The 19,973-nt window shown below is 56.5% G+C and overlaps 3 protein-coding genes and 1 long non-coding RNA gene across 9 annotated transcripts; 3 read left to right on the top strand and 1 right to left on the bottom strand.

Moving 5' to 3' along the window:
* Positions 1-507: 507 nt before the first annotated feature.
* Positions 508-3,379, bottom strand: DNALI1 (dynein axonemal light intermediate chain 1). The gene is made up of 6 exons (XM_032709799.1): positions 3,260-3,379; positions 3,040-3,146; positions 2,793-2,962; positions 2,188-2,366; positions 1,826-1,990; positions 508-854 (listed from the first exon to the last, which is right to left on the bottom strand). The coding sequence occupies exons 1-6, from the start codon at positions 3,338-3,340 to the stop codon at positions 819-821; spliced, it is 738 nt and encodes a 245-aa protein (XP_032565690.1). The 5' UTR covers positions 3,341-3,379; the 3' UTR covers positions 508-818.
* An 80-nt stretch (positions 3,380-3,459) lies between these two features.
* SNIP1 (Smad nuclear interacting protein 1) lies at positions 3,460-7,130 on the top strand. The gene is made up of 4 exons (XM_032709795.1): positions 3,460-3,593; positions 3,670-3,772; positions 4,204-4,763; positions 5,666-7,130. Exons 1-4 carry the CDS (start codon positions 3,466-3,468, stop codon positions 5,928-5,930), a joined length of 1,056 nt encoding a protein of 351 aa, XP_032565686.1. The 5' UTR covers positions 3,460-3,465; the 3' UTR covers positions 5,931-7,130.
* Positions 7,131-7,750: 620 nt separating this feature from the next.
* Positions 7,751-14,447, top strand: MEAF6 (MYST/Esa1 associated factor 6). Of its 6 annotated transcripts, XR_004360774.1 has the most exons (9): positions 7,766-7,883; positions 7,988-8,103; positions 8,183-8,270; positions 8,792-8,837; positions 9,415-9,607; positions 12,393-12,422; positions 12,526-12,583; positions 13,184-13,217; positions 13,685-14,430. XR_004360774.1 is itself a non-coding variant. In XM_032709801.1 (8 exons), the coding sequence occupies exons 1-8, from the start codon at positions 7,788-7,790 to the stop codon at positions 13,691-13,693; spliced, it is 612 nt and encodes a 203-aa protein (XP_032565692.1). In that variant the 5' UTR covers positions 7,763-7,787; the 3' UTR covers positions 13,694-14,447. The 6 variants fall into 6 exon arrangements, 4 of the variants coding, with proteins under 4 accessions (XP_032565692.1, XP_032565693.1, XP_032565694.1 ...); XR_004360775.1 differs by lacking the exon at positions 12,393-12,422 and having other exon boundaries at positions 7,751-7,883; XM_032709801.1 differs by lacking the exon at positions 12,526-12,583 and having other exon boundaries at positions 7,763-7,883; positions 13,685-14,447.
* A 2,756-nt stretch (positions 14,448-17,203) lies between these two features.
* On the top strand, positions 17,204-18,701 carry LOC116797891. Its single transcript, XR_004360776.1, has 3 exons — positions 17,204-17,306; positions 17,639-17,741; positions 18,010-18,701. It is a non-coding gene; the product is annotated as an uncharacterized LOC116797891 (long non-coding RNA).
* The last annotated feature ends 1,272 nt before the right edge of the window (positions 18,702-19,973 follow it).

Genomic DNA, 19,973 nt, shown 5'->3' with positions numbered 1-19,973 from the left:
CATCTGAAAGTTCTTTGTGCAGTTGGAGCTGATGGTATTTCCACATCTCCATCCCAGGCCAGCAAATCCTGCACTGGCCAAACAGCTCCTCGAGTGTTGCTCAGTGGTGGGTTTTGGGTGGGTTTTTTTCTGGAAACCGGCTTTATGGGATTTTTCACATGACTGCAGGGAATTCTCTTTCCCATGTCTGCTTGCTGTGGAACCAGCTGCTTACACAGGTACCTCAAGTAAAGATTTCATTTGTTTCCACTGAGAAGTGAATCCATGACTGGCATGGTGTCCCTTTGTCTCACTAGAAACGATCAGGCCCAGTGCTTCACTTACCACTGACAGGGATTTCCAGGTATAATCGACACCAATTTGCAGCTACTCAAGGAAATACCCCAGACACCTAAGAATCACCTGCTATTCGTTTCTTGGTGCATGGGACTTTCAATTCTTACAGACACCTTTATATTGTTTCTGAATTTTCTACAACATTTTCAAATTAATAATATCAGAGAGATGTTTGCATTTAAAAATGTTTATTAGTTATTGCTTTGAAGGTCATTAGCACATTACCAACAGGCAAGTCCCAGACACGTTCACTGCTCAAAGAGCTGACTGCTGAGATGGCACTGAAAGAGGGAGCAGTAATTAATGAAGCTCTTGAATTTCAACTCTTCAAGAGAGAAAGAAAGAAAGAACACAGTAATGCTGCCTTCAGTTACTGGTAAGTGAAAACTCAAGATCGTTGTAGGAAGACAATTCTTTGTCACTAATTGCAAACTTCTTGCTCTGACAGCTTTTCTGAGCCTGCCTCGAGGACAACAAAACAATTAGTTCTTTGCTGCAATGATGCTTTCAAGTTGTGACTGAAAAACAAATGAGACAGTGAGGCAAATTAGATTCAACCTAAGAAATAAACCTGCAGTGCTGAGGGACTAAACTGTTGGATGTTCCCATTGAGGAACTGAAGGATCCTGCACTGCTGCCAGGAGAGCCAGGCCAGGTTTGTTCCCCAGCCATTCCATTCCTTACTACATGTTTTATAAATTAGCTTGTCGTTCCTGGCATGCCCGGTTGTTGCATTCTGAGGAGAACAGAGCTGGCCTTGGCTCTGTGCACTGAGGCACTCAGCTTAGAATGTAAAGCATCAAGGGGGAAATTAAATAAAAGCTGTTGAAACAGTGGTCTGAATTCTCTGATTTCAGGCTGGACTATGTGAGCTAAATTAAATATTTGGCTCTCTAGCATTTGGAACACAAACTGGGAGTAGAGGAGCTGGGAACAGCAAGTTTTGTGATTACTGAGACAACTTGATGCCCAATTAGTGGATTGATGGGAGCTGCCCCCAAAATAACCCACAGCAGTGGCACACACAGCTGCTGGAGTACAGGCACTTCAAAGAAAAAGCCATGGATTCAGGGGCAATGCACGTTTGATCTAACAGTTACTCCATTTTGTGCCCTAAAACATTCCAAGACAGCCTGAAAATGTGGGTTGGCAAGTAGGTCCTGCAGGAGAAGTGAAGGTAAGGAAAGCAGCTTGCTGTAAGGGAAATGTTTTTACCTGTAGCCAGAAACATTCGCTGTTGTGCAGGGTGACATTCTTTCCTTACTCGAAAGATGTGGGATTTTTCCTTTCAAAACCAGAACATGGAGCAGAAGCTCTTCTCACCAAAGCCACATGCACAAATAATTACCCAGTCCCTGCTGCAGGACTACGCAGTTGTTCTTGGGTAATATTTACTGTTCAATGGTGTGTTGTGTTCCCAGAGGGGCAGCTTTAGTGGCTTTACTGAGAATGTTACCATTAGTATTTGGAGTTGTGGTTTTTTACTGACCTTCAGCTGCTGGTTTGTCCGTTTGAGGAACAGAACCTCCTCGTTGTGTTTCTTCTCCTCTATCTCTCGCCGTTCTACTTCTTGTTGTTCAATAGCCTCACATTTGGCTTTCTCCTCACTCACTTGCTTTTCCAGCTCCCTCCTTTCCTCTTCTAGCTCTGCAATCTTGGGAAAGAGCACGGATCTCTCAAGTTTTGTTGATGGATAGTCAATTTTCAGTTAAAAGTGGTGTGTGGTACAGTCTCTAAAGCATTTCAGATAACAACAGAACCAGGCTTCAGGAGCGCAGCAGAGCCCGAGGACTGCGAGCCGAGCGTTTTGATGGTCTTTGCTGCCATCCCGCGGCAGCACCCCCGACTCACCCGTTTCTCCATGAGGGCCTTGCCCTGCTCTGCCTGCAGCGCCTTGCGCACGCCGAAGGCCACGCTGCTCTCGTACAGCGCCTGGTAGGCGGCCAGGGTGAGCTGCAGCTCGTCCCGCACCCGCAGCAGCAGCAGCCCCCGCTCCGCGCAGCTCACCGTCGTCTGCCGGATCAGCTCGTCTGCAAGGGAAGCACGGCACCTGCAGTGCGACCTTTGGGAGTGCTGCACACACACACGACCTCTCTGACAGTTCTCTGCTCCACAGGAACAGGGATTTACCAGAGCAGCAGATAAAAGAGTGATGGTGCAGCCTCTCAAGTAACAGCAGTGGTGCTGATCCCCTAAAGCTGTAACAGGGAACACCTAAGAACGTGTACTGACTTTTTGCAGTTACAGGGGAGCCTCCAGGGGATCCTGGTCCAACCCATGGCCACCCCTTGCATTTGGAAGATGAGCATCGTGTGCTGTCAGAGTGTGTGAGTTAGACAGGCTTCTGAGCTATTTTAAATGAACTGTTGGGTAAGTACAACTAAAAGGATTTTGAGCTGTTTTACACGTGTTGCCAGCCCTGTCCTTGGCGTGTCAGCAGTGGGAGGAGCACTGACCGAAGCACTGTGTGTAGAGCTCCCTGCGCACGGGGCACAGCCCGGTCTCCCGCGCCTGCCGCTGCTGCAGCTGCCGGTCCAGCTGCTCCTGCAGCTGCACGACGTCCCGGCGGGTGCTGGGCGCGGTGGACACCTCCTGCACCCAGAGCTTCTGCGCCTCCTCCCACTCCCTGCCAGAGAAGTAGAAGCGTCATCGGGCGCCCCGGGGCCCACCGGGCCCTGCCGGCCCCGGCCCGGCCCCGCTCACCGCGGCGGCAGGATGGCGTTCAGGAGCTCCTGCGGGTGCTTCGGGGAGGGGCTGACGGCGCCGGGTGTCCGGGGCGGCGGCGAAGGGGTCGCCTTCGCCGAGCGGGCCTGCGGGGGCCGGAGAGGAGAGCGCGGTAGGAGCGGGCGGGGGAGCGCAGCGCCCTCGGCCCGCTCGCCCCCGGCAGAGCGCGGCGTTCCCCGGTGCCCCTGTCCCCGCTCACCCCCGCGGAGGCCCTGTCGCCCCGCCGGCTGATCAGCTGTGGTGGGCAGTAGCGCAGCAGCGACTCCGGCGGGGCCGCCATGGCGGCCAAGGGCGCTGTTGCCGTGGCGACCGGGACGCCGCGGCCCCGCGCAGGCGCAGCAGCGCTCAGGCAGGCGGAAGCGGCGCGAGGCCGGAAGTGGTCGCACTTCCGTCGGCACGGCCGCCATGGAGGCGGGGGGGGAGCGGCGGCGGGAGCGGCGGCGAAGGGACGCGGCCGTGAAGGCCGAGCGGCGCAGCCCCCGGCGCAGCCCGTCGCCGCCGAGCGAGGAGCGGCGGGGCAGCCGCGGCAGCAGGTAGGGAGGCCCGGCCGCTCGGGCCCCGCGCACGGCCCGGCCCCCGCCGCTCACCCCTCCTCCCGTTGTTTTCCAGGTCGCCCCGACGGAGGAGCCGGTCCGGGCGGAGGAGCCGCTCGCCCCGCGGCAGGAGGAGCCGCAGCCGCAGCCCGTACCACGGCACCGTGAGGGTGAAGCAGGTAAAGGGTGCTGTCGGTGCGGCGTGGTCCCGGTGGCTGTTCCCGGAGACTCGGCCGTGCCGGGCACGGGAGGCACCTCCTCACTCGGCAGTTCGGTTCTGCGGCCCCTACAGCCCGTCCCTGAGAGGAGGGAGGGTCTGGACGGGTCTGCCCACCCCAGGCCGTGCCAGCGGTGACCGGAGCACCCGTGCGAGCCCAGCCTGTGCCGCGGCGCAGCCGTCCCTGGCAGCTGCACTCTGAGCCCAGAGCTGGCGATACTGCCTGTTTCTTGTGCTTCACTCGGTGCAAATTGTGGGAACCGGAGTCATTTGGGCAGGAGATCCATTTGTCTGGCGCTGTGTCAGACCTGGACACGCCTGCCCCAGCGTGTGATGTTCGTGTGTGGGGTTGGGGTTTCGCTCGGACCCAGAGCCCGTCCCTGTGCCCTGCAGGAGCGGGACGAGCACGGCCGCAGGGGCAACGAGGAGCGCAAGCCCAGGCACTCGTCAGAGCAGGAGCAGCGGCGGGAGCGGAGCGGGGACCGGGACCGGCACAGGGAGCACTCGGAGCGCAGGAAGAACCAGGGGCCTCGGGGCCACGAGCGGGACGCGCAGACCCTGCGGGAGCAGCAGGCGGAGAGGGAGCTCTACAACGAGAGGCGGCGGGAGCACCGGCAGGGCAGCGCCGAGCACAACCCCGAGCTGCGGCCGCCCGAGGGCAAACCCAAGGAGAAGGCGGCCGCCAACAAGGAGAAGCCGAGCTTCGAGCTGTCGGGGGCGCTGCTGGAGGACACCAACACGTTCCGGGGGGTGGTGATCAAGTACAGCGAGCCCCCCGAGGCGCGCGTGCCCAAGACCCGCTGGCGCCTGTACCCCTTCAAGAACGACGAGTTCCTGCCCGTGATGTACATCCACCGGCAGAGCGCCTACCTGCTGGGCCGGCACCGCCGCATCGCCGACATCCCCATCGACCACCCCTCCTGCTCCAAGCAGCACGCCGTCTTCCAGTACCGGTGAGCCCCTGGGAGGGAGGAAGCGCAGACCAAACCCCCTGCAATGCACAGCTGTCGGTGTGTGTGAGGGCCAGGCAGTGGAAGGGTTTAGGGGAGTTTGTTTTCTAAAGTCGGGGACGCTCAACATACCAACACAAATCTGCACTGGGCCTGAGAAGGAGACACACTCTCTGTTCTTCTCAGGGCTTTTGTCATTCCTGGCCCCCTCACTCCCCTGTGGGGCCTTCAGACATGTCTGCAAGAACTTATCTTCTCTCGTACCCAGGAGTCAGCTCCTCGGGAATGCAGGAGGAGAAAACATTTAAAACTGTCTCTGGGAAAGATGCCTTTCTCCAGGCAGGAAAGCTTCCTTAAGTGAAAAGCCCAAATCTCTTCATAGTAAAATTTCCAGAAGGGTCTTCTACACTTACATTACGTTAGAAATGGAATTTCTGTGTGACTGCCACGGGTTCTCCCAGCAGTGACCCAAAGATACCTTTAATTCCTCTTATTTAGCCATAAGTAGAAAAATGACACAGCGGGGTTAGACACAGGGTAGGGTGTGAACCCGGGTTGGAATCACATGAGGTGTGATTGGCAGTGAAAGCATTTCAAGGAGAGGTTTGCTGCTTTGCTCTCTCGCTCTGACTCAGCAGGGGGGTGCTGCTGCTGCCAGCAGCGGTGCTCTCTTGGGGAACATTATCTCTCCCAATGCGAGAGTTGCTGTGTGAAATCACCAGAGGCTTAGGGGATGCTGCAGCCTCTCAGAACCTGCTCTGCCACACACAGTTTCTCGTTGCTCTCCTCAACCTGTTCTGCTCTCTGCAGAAACCCACTCGCTCGTGGAGCACGATTTCTGTCTCACCTGCCTTTGGGGCATGTTCTCTGTGCCTCTCTTGTGACTCAATGTTTGTGTTTTGCAGGCTGGTGGAGTACACCCGAGCTGATGGCACCGTGGGCCGCAGGGTGAGGCCCTACATCATCGACCTGGGCTCGGGGAACGGCACCTTCCTCAACAACCAGCGCATCGAGCCCCAGCGCTACTACGAACTGAAGGAGAAGGACGTGCTCAAGTTCGGGTTCAGCAGCAGGGAGTATGTCCTGCTCCATGAATCCTCAGATAAGTCTGAGGCCAATGCAAAGGACGATGATGAGGATGAGGAAAAGGAAGAAGAGTCCGACAGTTAACAGATGAGGAGGAAGTTGGAGAGGGGCAGAGGAGAGAAACTCTTTGCAGTTGAACGGGATGACCACGGAGCATCGCAGCACTGATGCCTCTTGTTGCCTTAAAGTCCTTTTTCTGTTGCTGGTCTGTTCTCACAGTTTGTTTTGGGGGACTTTGCTGATTATTCATCTTTTATAGGTTTTGCATATCAGGAAATACAGCTTTACTTTTATTTTATTTTTCTCCCAACAAGCAGAAGAGCACCTGGACCTGAAAGCTCTGGTGCTGGAAACCCTGCACACACATTGCCAGCAAACCATGTCAAACACAGATGACATCTGGAAAATTATTTTTATGACCTGTTTTGTTATAGCCCTTTGAAATAGTACGGACTGAAATGTTAGTTAGGGAGTCCCCGATGCACGTCCCATTCGGTAGTTTGCCAAATTCTTCTGCCTGTTGGAAGTTCTGACAGGAGAATTTATCCAGGTCACTGCTGAAAGGGCAGAAATGTGGCAAAGCCCCTCCTGTATTTGTCTGTTTTGGGTATTTAATTTGCCTCATGGTGACTGAGGGGAGGGCATTCCACTGGATTTTTGCCTGGAAATCACAAGGGAACGTGAAACAGAATTTAAACACTTCCTGGGATTTCAGGTGACTAGGCTGTGACGGGGGCTGAGGGCAGGGGCTGCCCACGTGTTCCCACATTCGATGCTGACACTGTCCTTGGATGTGGAGTGTCTGGGTCAAAAGCTGGAGCTGTTATTTCTGATCCCACCCTGCCACAGGGTTTGTTTGTCACACGGAAACTCCTTCGATGTGGTGACACGTTTGAACCAGAGTTTGCACTATTTAAGTTCTCTTTTTATAAAAACTTACCTTAGTTCCTTGTTTAACTCAGTCTCCCCCTGTAAAGAAATCGCGTTTAGGAAGAGAAGCACCAATCCCCCTCGCTGGGGGTTGCACAGTCTTTGCTGTCTCCTCCCCGTCGCTTTATGTTAAATGTGTATCTCCCACACTTCGCGGGGTGTTTGTGGCCGCACCTGTTTGTTCGTCCCGGCCGTGTACAGACTGTCCCCCGGCCCTTCTCGTTGTACACCCGGCTGGAAACACTGACGGTGTAAATACGGGGCATTGCCGGGGGGGTTCGGACGGGGGTTAGAGCAGGAGGAGCTCCTTTATATCTACTCCAGGAGGTTTTTAAATAAAGACTTTGTAAATCCCCCGGGTGTCCCCGTGCCGGTGTCCCTGTGTCGCGGTGTCCCCGTGCTGGTGTCCCGGTGTCCCGGTGTCCCGGTGCCGGTGTCCCGGTGCTGGTGTCCTCCTGTCGCGGTGTTCCCGTGCCGGTGTCCCGGTGTCCCAGTGCCGGTGTCCCGGTGTCCTCGTGCCGGTGTCGCGGTGCTGGTGTCCCGGTGCCGGTGTCCCGGTGTCGCGGTGCCGGCGTCCCGGTGTCCCGGTGCCGGTGTCCTGGTGTCCCAGTGCCGGTGTCCCGGTCCCGGTGTCCCGCTGTCCCGGTGTCGCGGTGTCCCGGTGCCGGTGTCCCGGTGTCGCGGTGCCGCTGTCCCGGTGCCGGTGTCCCGGTCCCGCTGTCCCGGTCCCGCTGTCCCGGTGTCCCGGTGTCCCGGTGCCGGTGTCCTGGTGTCCCAGTGCCGGTGTCCCGGTCCCGGTGTCGCGGTGTCCCGGTGCCGGTGTCCCGGTGCCGGTGTCCCGGTGTCCCGGTGCCGGTGTCCCGGTGTCCCGGTGTCCCGGTGTCGCGGTGTCCCGGTGCCGGTGCGGGGTGGGCTGGGCTGGCTCGGGGGTCCCGCCCCGCCGGTGCCGCCGCCGCCCCCGCGCGGCCGTTGCCGGTAGCGCGCGCCCCGCCCCGCGCAGGCCGCGCCGCCATGGCCGCGCTGCACGCCAAGGCCGGCGGGCCCCCGCAGATCCCGGACACCCGCCGGGAGCTCGCCGAGCTGGTGAAGCGCAAGCAGGAGCTGGCGGTGAGCGCCGGGAGGGGCTCGGGGCGGCCCGGGGGGCGGCCCGGGGCGGGGGGGCGGCGGCGGCGCGGCCGGGCCTGCTCCATGCGCCGCGGTGTTCCCGGCAGGAGACGCTGGCAAACCTGGAGCGGCAGATCTACGCCTTCGAGGGCAGCTACCTGGAGGACACGCAGATGTACGGGAACATCATCCGCGGCTGGGATCGGTACCTCACCAACCAGAAGTGAGTGGCAGAGGCTCTGCCCGCCCGCCCGGCCCCCCCCGCCGGCCCGGCCCCGCCATCGCGCCTGTCTCTGTTTCAGGAACTCCAACAGCAAAAACGACCGGAGGAACCGCAAGTTCAAGGAGGCCGAGAGGCTCTTCAGCAAGTCCTCGGTCACCTCGGCAGCGGTGAGTGCCGGGATGGGCACCGGCAGGACGAGCAGATGCTCCTGACCCCATGACCGTCCCTGTGCCCATCCCCGCCCTCATCCTTATCCCCATTTATGTCCTAATCCCCATCTTCGTCCCCTTTCCTGTTTTAATCCCTGTTTCCTTCCCTGTCCCCATCTCTGTCCCCATCCCTGTCCCTTGGTGCCCCGGTCCTGCCATGCTCCCCTGCGCTGCTGCAGAGCCACTTTTCCATTGGAACTCTTGCACCTGCCCTGTCTCCGTGATCTGAGCACCTCCAGCCCACCCCACAGCCTCTTCCAGAGCCCCTTTCCCGGATGTCCAGGGAGTGGGAGGGCAGTCAGAACCCCGGGCCCCTGTCTCTGGTGTCACTGCTGTCCCCTGGCTGTCCCTGCTCCACACCCTCTGTGCCTCTGGGCCATGGGCACTTCTGAGGGACACGTCTGTGTGAGCTGAGCTCTGTGCTTTGAGCGTTGGGAAGTGAATCCCTGCTTGCCTTGACATCCCTTTCGGTTTTCCAGGCTGTCAGTGCTTTAGCTGGAGTCCAGGACCAGCTCATTGAGAAGCGTAAGTCACTTTGTCATTTCTCTGGGAATTTGGGAAGAATTTCACTCTTCCCACCATTCAGCCCTGTTTCAGCTCTCCAGATCTGGGCTGGACTCGGGGCTCCTGTCCCAGGCCCTGTGGATGCTGCCCTTGGGCTGCTCCCGCCCACTGCAGTGGGTGCTGTGAGGAACAACTGGAGTTGAACCTCCTGAGTACCTTCCATGCTCAGCAGGGGTTTGTTGTTCAGAAAATAAATTGAAGTGGGTTTTTGCTTTTTGGAGGAAGAGGCTGGAAGAGCTGGAGCGCCTCATCACTGTAGGTGTGTCAGTCATGAGGGACGTGGAGAGGGGCCACTTACCTCCAGGGTATTTAAAAACATTTCTTTGATCAGCACCAAATGGGATGTGGTTCCAGAGAGCCCCAGTGCTGAGGAGCAGCTTCCTCTCTGTGCTGCAGAGATGTTTCCCAGGTTGTGTGATTCACCTCCCAGTGCTGCAGGGCTCAGGTGTCTCTGCTGCTGTTCCGGGGTTGTTTGTCCCACTCAGGGCTGTGCCAGGGCAGCTCACCCTGGCGCTCACCTGGGTTTGTCCCGCTCTAGGGGAGCCAGGCAGTGGCACAGAGAGTGACACTTCTCCAGACTTCCACAACCAGGAGAATGAGCCCAGTCAGGAGGATGCTGAAGAGCTGGATGGCTCCGTGCAGGGGGTGAAGCCCCAGAAAGCTGCTTCCTCCACTTCCTCCGGGAGCCACCACAGCAGCCACAAAAAGCGGAAGAACAAAAACAGACACAGGTCAGTGGGATCAGCAGCCTCTTCGACACCTGAACAGGTGGCTGGGGCTGGATTGAATTTATTGTAACCTTTGGAATAACGGGCAGCTGGGGTCAGTTGTTGGGGAGGTTTTCCTGGTTTGTAGCTGTGCATCCCATGGCATTTGGCAGGACCCCGGGGCCCTTGTACTGAGCTGGGGAAAGTGCTGAGGGTGCTCCCTCCAGCTATGGCACAGCTGTGCTGGGCAGCTTCTCCAGCTCTGCTTTCTCTCCAGGAGGATAAAGCTGATTCCTTCTAGCAGGTCCTGACCTCCTGTTCTTGCTGCTTGGTTTCTGCAGATCCCAGTAAGACAGGAATGTCAGTGCTTTCTTTGGAGGAGGGGGGAAAGCAAATGGGAATGTTTTGGGGGTTGTGGGCACTCCCAGTATCTGGATTTCCACTCCAGTGCCTTCCAGCTCTCATGTCCCACCCAGTCTCCATGCTGGCAAAGAGGAGTTGCTGTGTCACCTCAGAGTGTTTGTTATTAAACTGACCCGAAATTCACGTGAAACACATTCCCAGAACTTTTCCTGGTTGGATTTATCTGTCCAGCTCTGCCTCTAAGGTGTGATGAGGGTGATGTGCTGGTGGCTCAGACCCTCAGTGACAGGGCCTGTGAATCAGGCCCTGAATGGGGAAAAACATGGAAATCCACGGAGAGGAGACTGCAGAGCTGCACCTTCCTGGAAAGATTTCTGGAGCTGGGACCTGAGGATTTATAGAAGTAATGGAGCTTTTAAAACTCCAGAGTGCTTGTGCTGACTGAGCTATTGGCTCTGGGAAGGGACAGGCTTCCTCTTTAAGGGACTTGCCCATGCAGTTAAAGAGAGAAGTGGTTTAAAGTGGTAAAAGTTTACGAGGGGGGCTGGGGGCATTTGGGGTGGGGACACAAGGTAGGTACACTGCTTGAAAAATGCTTAACTCTTTTTTCTCCTTCATTAGGTGTTGAGTCATTAGCGTGTCTTTAATTCTTAGGTTAGAATTTCCTTCCTACAGCAGCCTGAATTGGGCAAACACCCAAAAGGACTGGATGTCCCTTTGGTTCCTCACGAACTGGGAATCCAAAGAAGTTCAAATCTCTTTTTTTGCCTGTAGATATTTGGAAGAAGTTCAGGAATAACACAAGAAACCACATCCGTGAACAAGTCCAGAGAAACAACCTGTAAAACTGAAGTACAGCTTAAGAAAATTGTCATTTCAAACAAATTATAAAATATTCTCCCAAGCACTTCCCTGGACAAACCATGGCCAGCAACATGGTGGGGTGCAGGGCAGGTGCTGTAAATGATGTAAATCCCTTTGCTCCATTCCATAAACCCAGATTTTAGTGACAGGAGCTGGGGGAAGCTGCCCCCTGACAAGTTGTGTGGCTCTGGGTTCCTTCCCGTTCCTCCCCTCTGCAGCTGTGGCTGCTGCTGTCAGGTCGGGCTGTTGGACAGAGGAGCCCTGCTCTGCTCAGCTGGGGCAGCTCCCTGTCCCCAGGACCTGTCAGACACACCTGCAGTGCTGAGGGGCTCAGGGAGGCAGGAATGGACTGTTTGTAATGCTTAATGGGGCCAGATAGATAATTAAAACAAGACAATTAAATTTTTCTGTAATAAAAGCTCTGTTAAAATTGTGATTGCTGTTACTGACTATCCCCTAAATTTTGGCAGACAAGACCAAACAATTTTCAAATATATTTAGGTTAAAAAAAACCAGCAGCAACCCCATCCCAGTGATCTGAGTGTGCAGCAAGAGCATTAACAGGCCCCACTCCAGCCAGACCTATGGGTCTGTGTCCTGAGTGTCCTGGCATGAAAAAGAGAAAAATAAAACGAAATGTTGGCATTTCTCTTTGTTCAGAAGCTCTTCCATTCACCAGCACACCTCTGGGTTCCGGAGGGAGCACGGAGGGAGCACGGCCTCACTGGGGTTCCTTGTGGGGAACTGGGTCAGACTGGGCAGCACGGGGTGAACGGGACACAGCTTCAGCTGCACACAGGGTGGAGGTTACAGAGCCTGAGCTGTCACCCTCTGCTCCCTCCAGCACCACAGGAAGGCCAGGATGGGTATTTTCTGTGTGCTCAGCCATTTCCACGGCTAACAAGTGTTTGAGGGAACGTGGGCCTCTTTGGTCTTAGCAAAGCAGGGCTGAAATGGGGTTCCATGGTCAGGCCTTCCCAGCCAGTGTCAGCTGTGGGCAGAGTCTGAAGGCTGTGCTGTGGCACCTGTGGGAAGGGGTGGGACTGTCACCAAATTAATCAGCTCTGGCCAAATAACTGGTCCCTCGTTAGCTGGGGGGGTGGTGCTGGGGGGGGTGTGGGGAGGAACAGCCCAGTGCTGAGTTGGGCACCACGTTCTGTCGCCTCTGCCTGAACCACCTTTGCCTTGCCCTGGCAGCCCAGCCCACCCCTGCTCCCTGACCCCCCTCTTTGGTTTTCCAAGCCCACGGGTTCCTCTCCCAGCCCTGAGCTCTGCACTCTCAGGGTCTGGCAGCTGCCCCTGTCAGCTCCTAAAATCCCCTCTGCAAACCAGCCCCACCTCTGTGCTAACCTCTTGTTCCCAGAGATCCGGTGGGGAGGGGGACTCTGGATTGCCATTCCAGAGTGCTTTTTGTGCCCAGTCCTGGTTAAGATACCTGAAGAACTTGATGGCGTTTGAACACTGGCTTTATTATTTATTTTATTTTTTAGCAATCTTGCTAGGGTGGCTAATCAACTAATTGATTTAATTCATTAGTATATTAATTTCTATTGCTTTCTTCCTTTCAAATGCTGCCCCTCAGCCCGTCTGGCATGTTTGATTATGACTTTGAGTAAGTTTGACTTGAATTAGTACTTGTGCTGTGTTGTTAGTGTGTAGACACCAATGTGCCTTTTGAGACCTCGCTAACCCCTAGTTTATCTGTTTAATTGTAGGTATGTATATTAGGTTAGGCTGGGAAGTTTTTTTTAAAAACAGAAAAGCGTGATGGAGGTAACATTTTATTTAATAACTTCAGCAAAAATTAAATTAACTTCACTCTTCTTTACCTTTCTGTTTCATATTTAAATAGATAAAACTTTTTAACTTTAAAACTTAGTTTAAAAACTGATTCTTCTGGCTTTGCTGCTTAAGGAGATTAGTATAGACTTCGATATTTCCTTCTGGAAAAATGTACTAAGCTCAATACCTTTGGCTCATATAATCCCTGTCATCCTAACTCCTCTCTCTCTCCAAGTAAATAACCCTCACACTATGTCTGGATAATTACCTGTGGCATAGTTACACCCCTGACAGATTAAATTAGCATAGAGCATGCATAGTTCCCCCCTTCACCTGCCTAACTGCCCTGTGATTGATTGTGCCCCTTGATTAACTCTGTCTGGGAGTGGATGGAATCTGCTTTTTGGCAATTAATAACGGCTCCACTCTCCTGCTGCTCTCATTCCCAGTAATCCTGGGACAGCGCCCTGGCTCAGCCAGTTGGGAATGGATGGATTAACCGTAGTCTCTGTCGTAGCTGTGCCCTGTGCAGTAGCTCTGGTGTCGGGTCAGGTATTGACATGGACGTTTCTCTTGTCTCTCCAACCACAGGATTGATCTCAAGTTAAACAAAAAGCCAAGAGCCGTAAGTATCTGTGCTCTGTCCGTGTTTTCATTGCTCACTCTACACCTGAGGGGCTGCCTGACTCCTAAGCTTAAAAAACCCTCCTTGTGCTGTCATTTAAGTTCTTGTTTTGGTGGTTGAGGAGTGTCACAGTGTGAGATCAGCACTGTCCTGTGGCTGTAACAGCAGCTGAGCCCAGCTGGGCTGTTCTGAGACAGGGTCACAGGTAATTCCTGTGCACTTCTGGAAAAAACTGGTTTGCACCCTGTTACCTTGTCATTATCTGGAGCATCAAAAGCATCTGGTTTGAGTTGATGCTCGGGGTTGGAAGGCTCCATCCTTTTCAATGTTTAGCTACAAGAAAAAAAAAATCTGGTTTACCTGCAACTAATGGTGTGTAAAATGAGAGAGGACTGAGCTCCCTAAGTCCATGAGCAGAATCAGAGGTGGGAAAGTGTTAATGTGCCTGTGCTGTCCTTTCTCTGCAGGACTACTAGAGCCATGAGTGCTGATGCTCCTAGAATTTTGGTCTGTGACTCCCCACTGAGAAGCCCTGAAGCAGGATGGCAGCTGCAGCTGGAGTGACTCACTCTGAGGGACTTGGATGGGGGGAGGAAATCCTGGACCATGTACTTTGCATCATTTTTAAATCACCTGAGTTGCAGGAAGACTAAGGTGGTGTAGGTAATATAGTAGTCCTGAATTCCTGACTGTTCTGTGCTTCCACCTTGGTCAGGAACTTGCTGAAGTGGCTGATGCTGCTGCCCCCCTGCCACCTGCAGACCCACAGAGAGGCATTTCCTTTGCCACTGGAACCGGGGTAGAATTCAGTGTGTCCCATCCATGTTGTGAGACTTAGATTACTTTTGTTGCTGATATTTAGCTTTGTAGGTTTGGTTTGGTTTTTTGTTAGTTTTATTGTGGTTTTTTTAAAGCCAAAGTGTATAGTTAAAAGTCGACTTTGAGTTTCTTTGTTTAATCCGTGTAGTGGAAGGTTCTTCATTTTGTGGAGCAGCTTGTTTGATTCTTACTCAAGCAGAGAAGGTGGTTTAACCCTTTTCTCTTTCATTTTAAACACCATCTCCCAAGATTCCACAGTGATTTAGGTGCAGGAAGGGCCAGAGCTCAGAGCCAACTTGCTCTTTGCTGTCACTGACTTTGGGTGGATTCTCTTTTTAATACAAACTTCTGTCATTTGTACATAAACAATAAAAGTTCCATGTTTGTCTCTTCCCATGGTTCGTTCAGTCCAAACTTTGACTCCTGGTGCTTTTTACTGTCCACCTGCTTTATGAGGACTTTGCTGGAATTCTTCCCCGTTGGCACAGGAGCAGTTCCTTGTCCCGTGGCCCCCGGGAGGTTCCCTTGGTGCTTTCTCTCCTGGGGTGGCTGTGACTGAGGAGTGGCTGTGGCTGCAGGGAGTGCCAGGCTCCAATCTCCAGCTGTGCAAGGCAGGACCGGGATGTCTGTGGGTTCTGCTGCTGCTGGCAGATTGCCCGTGGATCAGGGATGAGCTGATGGGATTGTCCCTGGAGCAGCACAGAGGGGTGAGGACCAGGTGCTGCTCACAGCCCCCAGGTCAGGACCTCGGAGCTGCTGTGGAACTCAGCTTTGCTTTGCTCTGGGTGGGGAGCTGCTGTTGGAAGTGGTGCTGCTGCATGTTTGTGTAACCCCTGCTGATGGGGAGAGCCTTGGGAAAGGGGCCTTGGGACAGGGGTGTCACTGAGCCCTCAGAGTGTGTGTGGCCCTTGAAACAGCCAATGGTTCATCCGTTCTGCTGCACCTCTGATCCCCTGGGGTCGTTCTCAGCTCCCTCCAGGCACCCCAGTCCGTGCAGGGCAGGACCTGAGTGAAGGTGGAGGCACAGGAGCAGAGTTCTCCCTCGAGCTGGATCTGGTCCACGATCAAGACAGCTCCGTGTTTGCTCCTGGAGGGAGCTGGTTTATCCCACAGGGAGCTGTGTCTCTGCTCAGGGACTGGTTTATCCCACAGGGAGCTGTGTCTCTGCTCAGGAGGGGCTTATCCCACAGGGAATGTGTCTGGTCAGGGGCTGGTTTATCCCACAGGGACCTGCTCTCTGTGCTTGGGGCTGGTGGCTGCTTCTTCACAGCGGGGAGTGGGGGGGGTTGAGGTGGAGCAGCTTAAAGGCCAAGCTGCAAAGCCGGCCTACGTCTGTGTTTTAAATTACAGAGGTTAAATACAGGGGGGTGGAAGATCTGGGAAACAGGCCTTGCTGCTCTACAGTTTTGGAAAAGAGAACTCAGCCGATGGTTTTGATTCCCTGCCCTCGGTACAAAAGCAGGCATGGCTGAAGTCTCTGCTGCACCTCTGACCTTGAGGAAAGCTGACAGGCTTTTTTGGGCAGAACATTTTTGAGAAGGGCTGGTGTAGCTCGGAGCCCTGTGTGCGGGCGGGCTGTGTGACAGGGTCAGACAGCTCCACGTTCCCTGTGACACGTGGGGGTGCTGCAGGGACAAGGGGGAAACGCAGCCAGTCCCGCCTCCGGCCGTGTTTGTCACCGAAGGAGGGGACAGCCTGTTCTGCCGAGGCCCCTGTCTGATGGCAGCAGCCTGGGGGGAGCATATTGATTAGAAAGCAAAATGGCAAACGCTTGGTTCAGTCAAAGGCACAGCTGTTCCCTGCCAGGTCCTGCCACTCAACGGCCGCCCGCTGACTCTGGCACTTGTGCCTAAAACCTCCATTTGATTTCTGAAGATTTCTATTTTCCTTCCTAAAGAGCCTGAGTGACTAAAGACCCCCCGGATGGCCAGTGCCTGGGCACAGGATTCAGAGCTGCACAGGCTTTACCCAGATGCTCACAAAAGCCAAAAGTAGAGGTTAGAAATAAATTCCAAGTCCTTTGCTTGTGAAAGGTGGATCCTGAGCACAGAAAACAAGGATTGCAGAGCAGCCACTGTCCTTATGGCCCCCAAAGGTGGAGCAGGGAAACGCTAATCCCTGCGCAGCCTCGTCACCAAGAGGATTAGGCAGGAGTTCATCTGGGCCGAGGGTTGTCACCCGGCAGGACAGGAGGCAGCGCATGGCTGGGTAAGGGGGCAGAGGGGAGGGGGCCCGGGGGTCCCTGCCGAGCGCGTGTCCCATGTGAGGGGATCTGGCCCCACAGATGTTGAGGCCCTCTCTCGTTGTCCTGGCAGGTGGAGAGCCGGGACAGGCACTGGCGTGTGGTGGCACCGCGCGGCTGCCACACAACCCTCCACTGCACAGAGCGAGGCGTCGGCTCCGGGCCTGCAGGGCCGTGCCCTCTGTGTCCTGCTCCTGGGGGTGCCATGGGCCGGCAGCGCAGCCCCCCGGGGCCGTGGTGGGGGCGGCTCCTGCGCTCCGGGTGCTGGTGGCTGCTGTGGCTGTGCGGGACGGTGCTGCGGGGGCTGCGCTGGCTCTGGAGGCTCACGTGGGTCGGTACCGCGGGGCCCTTCCCGGGGACCCCCACGCGCCTGTGTCAGCTCTAACGGGGCGTGTTTGGGGGGCCGGAGGCCTGCTGGGCTGCAGCCTCTGTACCAGTGGTGCTGGGGACTGTGGTTTGGTGCAACTGGGGCAGCTGGGGGGTGTCACCACGTCACCGTGTCACCACGTCACTGTGTCACCACGCCATCTGGTAGCACAGCTGCGGGATTGGGGCCCTTGTCCTGCGGGGACTGGCTCTTGGCTCAAGGCACTGTATGGTTCTGCCCACCAACAGCCCTGGGCCATGGGGACATCACTCCAGGCTCTGCACTCTGCAGAGCAGATGTGAGCTGTTCTCTTCCCCAGGTCCTACTGATCTGCTACAAGAGCTGCTGGGACAGCGCCTTCCAGGTCACAGAGGAGGTAAATCCCCCAATGTGCCCCCACACCACAGGGACTGTGCCGTTTGCCAACTCTTGGGACATGGCCGAGCCCGGTGACGCGGTTCCTTGAGTGGCACCAGGGGAGTTCCCCTGGCAGGGTCAGTGTCAGAGGCCATCCAGGCTTGGCTGCCCATGGATGTGTCAGTCCCCACTGTCCGTGTTGACTTCCAGCTCGGAACATCGCTGCAGCTGAGGCTGGAGGGGAGCGAGGAGGAGGAGGAGGAGAACGGGAGCTCCGATTCTGTGCTGGAGCCTGGGCAGCCAGGTGAGTCCCCAGCCTGGGGATGTCCCTGGGGCAGAGGCTGGGGCTGGCAGGTGTCAGAGGGTGCTGGCGGCAGCTGAGCTGTGGTGCCGGGGCAGTGGCACAGTGGCAGGGGCACGGGGATGCCAGTGAGGCCGTGCTGGAGAGGCTGGAGGGGCTGGAGGCCGACGTCCGCTTCCTCTGCACGGAGCTGGGGGCAGAGAAGCTGCTGTGGAGCAGCCGGTTCCTGGAGCTGCTGCGGGAACAACAAAGCCTTCGCCAGCGGGTGAGTGTCCCGCGGGGTCCCAGCCCCCCCAGCCCCCTCTGGCACCCCAGCCCGTCACACCCTGTCCCAGCTGCAGGAGCTGCCGTGGCAATGGAACCGCAGCGACAGCCCCGAGCTGCTGGGGGAAGTGGAGGATCAAAGTGCCAGTGGGAGCGAGGGAGAGAACCCAGAAGGTATAGCTGGGGACTGGAGGGGGCACGGGGAGCGGGGACCTGCCGCCAGAGCTGGGGATGGGGCAACATGGGGAGCATGGGGAGCCCACTAGTTCCCCACCTGGGCATTGGGTGGCACTGGGGTGCCCTGGGGGATATTTGGGAGCAGGGGGCCAGGAAAAGCTCCCAGTTCTCTGCATGACTTCCCACCAGGAGCCTGGCTGGGTGCTCCCACACTCAGCAGAGCTCTGGCCATCACATCCCCTCTCGCCCCTCTGCTCTGTCCCAGGACTCGGGTGGACAGAGCCACTGTGGCAACCACGCAGCACCACCCAGCCTGATGGCAGGAAACGTAAGTGAAGGTGTGAGCAGGGCATCAGCGAGTCACCAAGGAGCCACACGTCCCTCCCTGCCCAGGCTGCTCAGGACACAGGCCAGGATGGTGCAGTCCCAGCTGTGTCGCCGTGTCCCTGTATGTGCCTCCACCCGTCGGTGCCAGCCAGGCCCAGCCCCATCCAGCAGAACTGCAGCCATTCCTTAGGAGAAGGAACCAGCCAAGGGGCAGGTTGGGGTGAGCCGCTGGCCCTGGGGCTGCCCCAGGAGGAGTCACAGCCACCCCCCTGCCCAGAGCCACCCCAGGGCTGACTGTGCCCTGGTAGGGCTGGCTCTGGTGGAGCCCGCTGAAGAGCATCCTCCTGATCTACTGCACCTTGTTGGGAGGTTCCAGGAACAAGGAGTCTGCTCACCAGTGGCCACAGACACTTTGCACAAGCTGGAGCTGCTGGAGCAATGGATTGCAAAACTCCCCCCTTGACTTCCTCGTGGGCCAGACCCGGCCCCTCTCAGCAGCTCTGCACGTGCTGCAGAGCTGGGCCAGCTCTGGTGACAGTGGCTCCCCCCTCAGCCCCCAGCTGATGAGCCCTGGGAGCTCTGGTCCCGTTCGGAGCAGGGCTGAGGGGCCTCCCCATGCCCAGGAGTGGCCGAGCACAGAGGGGCTGTGTCCTGCCCCCACCCCGGGGTCCCCAGGGCCCACTGTGCTGGGGCTGTTCAATACAGGCGGCTGCTTCCCATCGACTGTGTCCACCTGGTCTTTCCTCGGCAGAGCTGGGACAGCTGCACCCCCAGGTCCCAGCTCTTTGGGGAGGGGGACAGGATGAGCTCTCACTGAAGCAGAGCAGGGACCAGCACCCACCCGTGGCAAGGGCTGGGGACAGGCTCCTGCAGCAGGCAGGGATCGGCAGGATCCGTCCGACGTGTCCGTGCAGCTCCCACACCAGGGAACTGATGCAACACAAATAGCAGCAGCCTGACTCACCCACACCCACCTGGCTGAGGGGGGACAGCCCCACGCTGCTCAGGAACACCAAAATGAACCAGGTCCTGCAAATGAACTGCTCTGGGGACACCACTGCAGCCTCAAACACCCCTCTCCCGCAGGGATCAGCAGCATCCACACAAAGAGGCAGTGGGAGCACTGGCCATGTCCCACAGCAGCTCTGCAGTGTCGGGATGAGGTCCCGTCCCTGCTGCAGCCACCGTTCACCTCTCCCGTGGCAATCCTGGGGCTGGAAACCCCCAGCCAGCCCCACAGGGACAGGGACATGGCTCAGGAGGTGGAGGGTGACATCAAACAGCATCAGCTGAAGCCACCAGCTCTCCCTGCCCCTGACCACCCTGTCCCCAGAGAGGGAAGAGCTGCCTCACAGGGAACAGAACATTTCCCAGGCCACAGAAACCTTTCCCAGGCCACCACACCATGCAAATCCTCCTGACCTATTGCTCAACCCGAGGCTGTGTTTACTCCAACATATTTGTGCAGTATTATTCCCTGCTCCCTGCCTGTGGCTTCCTCAGAAGGGCTGAGCTGGCAGCTGCTCTGCCAGCAGGGCTTTGGCTCCGAGGGGCAGCCCCTGGCCTTGGGGAGCGTGGGGGTACAAGGGATATAATCCTCAGGGCCTAAACCCTAAGGAAAGCAGGTGATAGGACTGAAAAAAACACATGGCTGGAGGGCACCTGCACAGGTAGCACTACCATCATCATCCCATTCCAGCACCAGCCTCCCCTCCCACCACGCTGGGACAGCATCCAGCTCCTCCTCAGCACCTTTCTGTTCTCTTGGGTGCAACATTTATTTTGCAGTTACTTGCTTCCTGCAGTTCTGTCTTACAGCAAGGCTGTGTTGCAAAAGAAGTTTGGTGTACAGAGTGCAAAGCTGCTGCTGTGTTTGGACACCTCTTCCTCTCTGCTGCAAGA

The sequence above is a fragment of the Chiroxiphia lanceolata genome, chromosome 24, assembly GCF_009829145.1.
Source record: "Chiroxiphia lanceolata isolate bChiLan1 chromosome 24, bChiLan1.pri, whole genome shotgun sequence".
Lineage (NCBI taxonomy): Eukaryota > Metazoa > Chordata > Aves > Passeriformes > Pipridae > Chiroxiphia > Chiroxiphia lanceolata.
The sequence above is the reverse complement of the archived record's forward strand: the minus strand, read 5'-3'. Positions and strand labels throughout refer to the sequence as shown.

Excerpts from the sequence above, each read along its gene's own strand:
- DNALI1 (XM_032709799.1), bottom strand. The coding sequence starts at position 3,340 with ATGGCGGCCCCGCCGGAGTCGCTGCTGCGCTACTGCCCACCACAGCTG. Across the intron at positions 1,991-2,187 it reads AGGCCCTCATGGAGAAACGG|ATTGCAGAGCTAGAAGAGGA; the intron begins GTGAGTCGGGGG and ends CTCTTTCCCAAG. Across the intron at positions 855-1,825 it reads GGACAAACCAGCAGCTGAAG|TCACAACTTGAAAGCATCAT; the intron begins GTCAGTAAAAAA and ends TTTGTTTTTCAG.
- SNIP1 (XM_032709795.1), top strand. The coding sequence starts at position 3,466 with ATGGAGGCGGGGGGGGAGCGGCGGCGGGAGCGGCGGCGAAGGGACGCG. Across the intron at positions 3,594-3,669 it reads CGGGGCAGCCGCGGCAGCAG|GTCGCCCCGACGGAGGAGCC; the intron begins GTAGGGAGGCCC and ends GTTGTTTTCCAG. Across the intron at positions 4,764-5,665 it reads CACGCCGTCTTCCAGTACCG|GCTGGTGGAGTACACCCGAG; the intron begins GTGAGCCCCTGG and ends TGTGTTTTGCAG.
- MEAF6 (XM_032709800.1), top strand. The coding sequence starts at position 7,788 with ATGGCCGCGCTGCACGCCAAGGCCGGCGGGCCCCCGCAGATCCCGGAC. Across the intron at positions 8,271-8,791 it reads CCTCGGTCACCTCGGCAGCG|GCTGTCAGTGCTTTAGCTGG; the intron begins GTGAGTGCCGGG and ends TCGGTTTTCCAG. Across the intron at positions 8,838-9,414 it reads GGACCAGCTCATTGAGAAGC|GGGAGCCAGGCAGTGGCACA; the intron begins GTAAGTCACTTT and ends GTCCCGCTCTAG.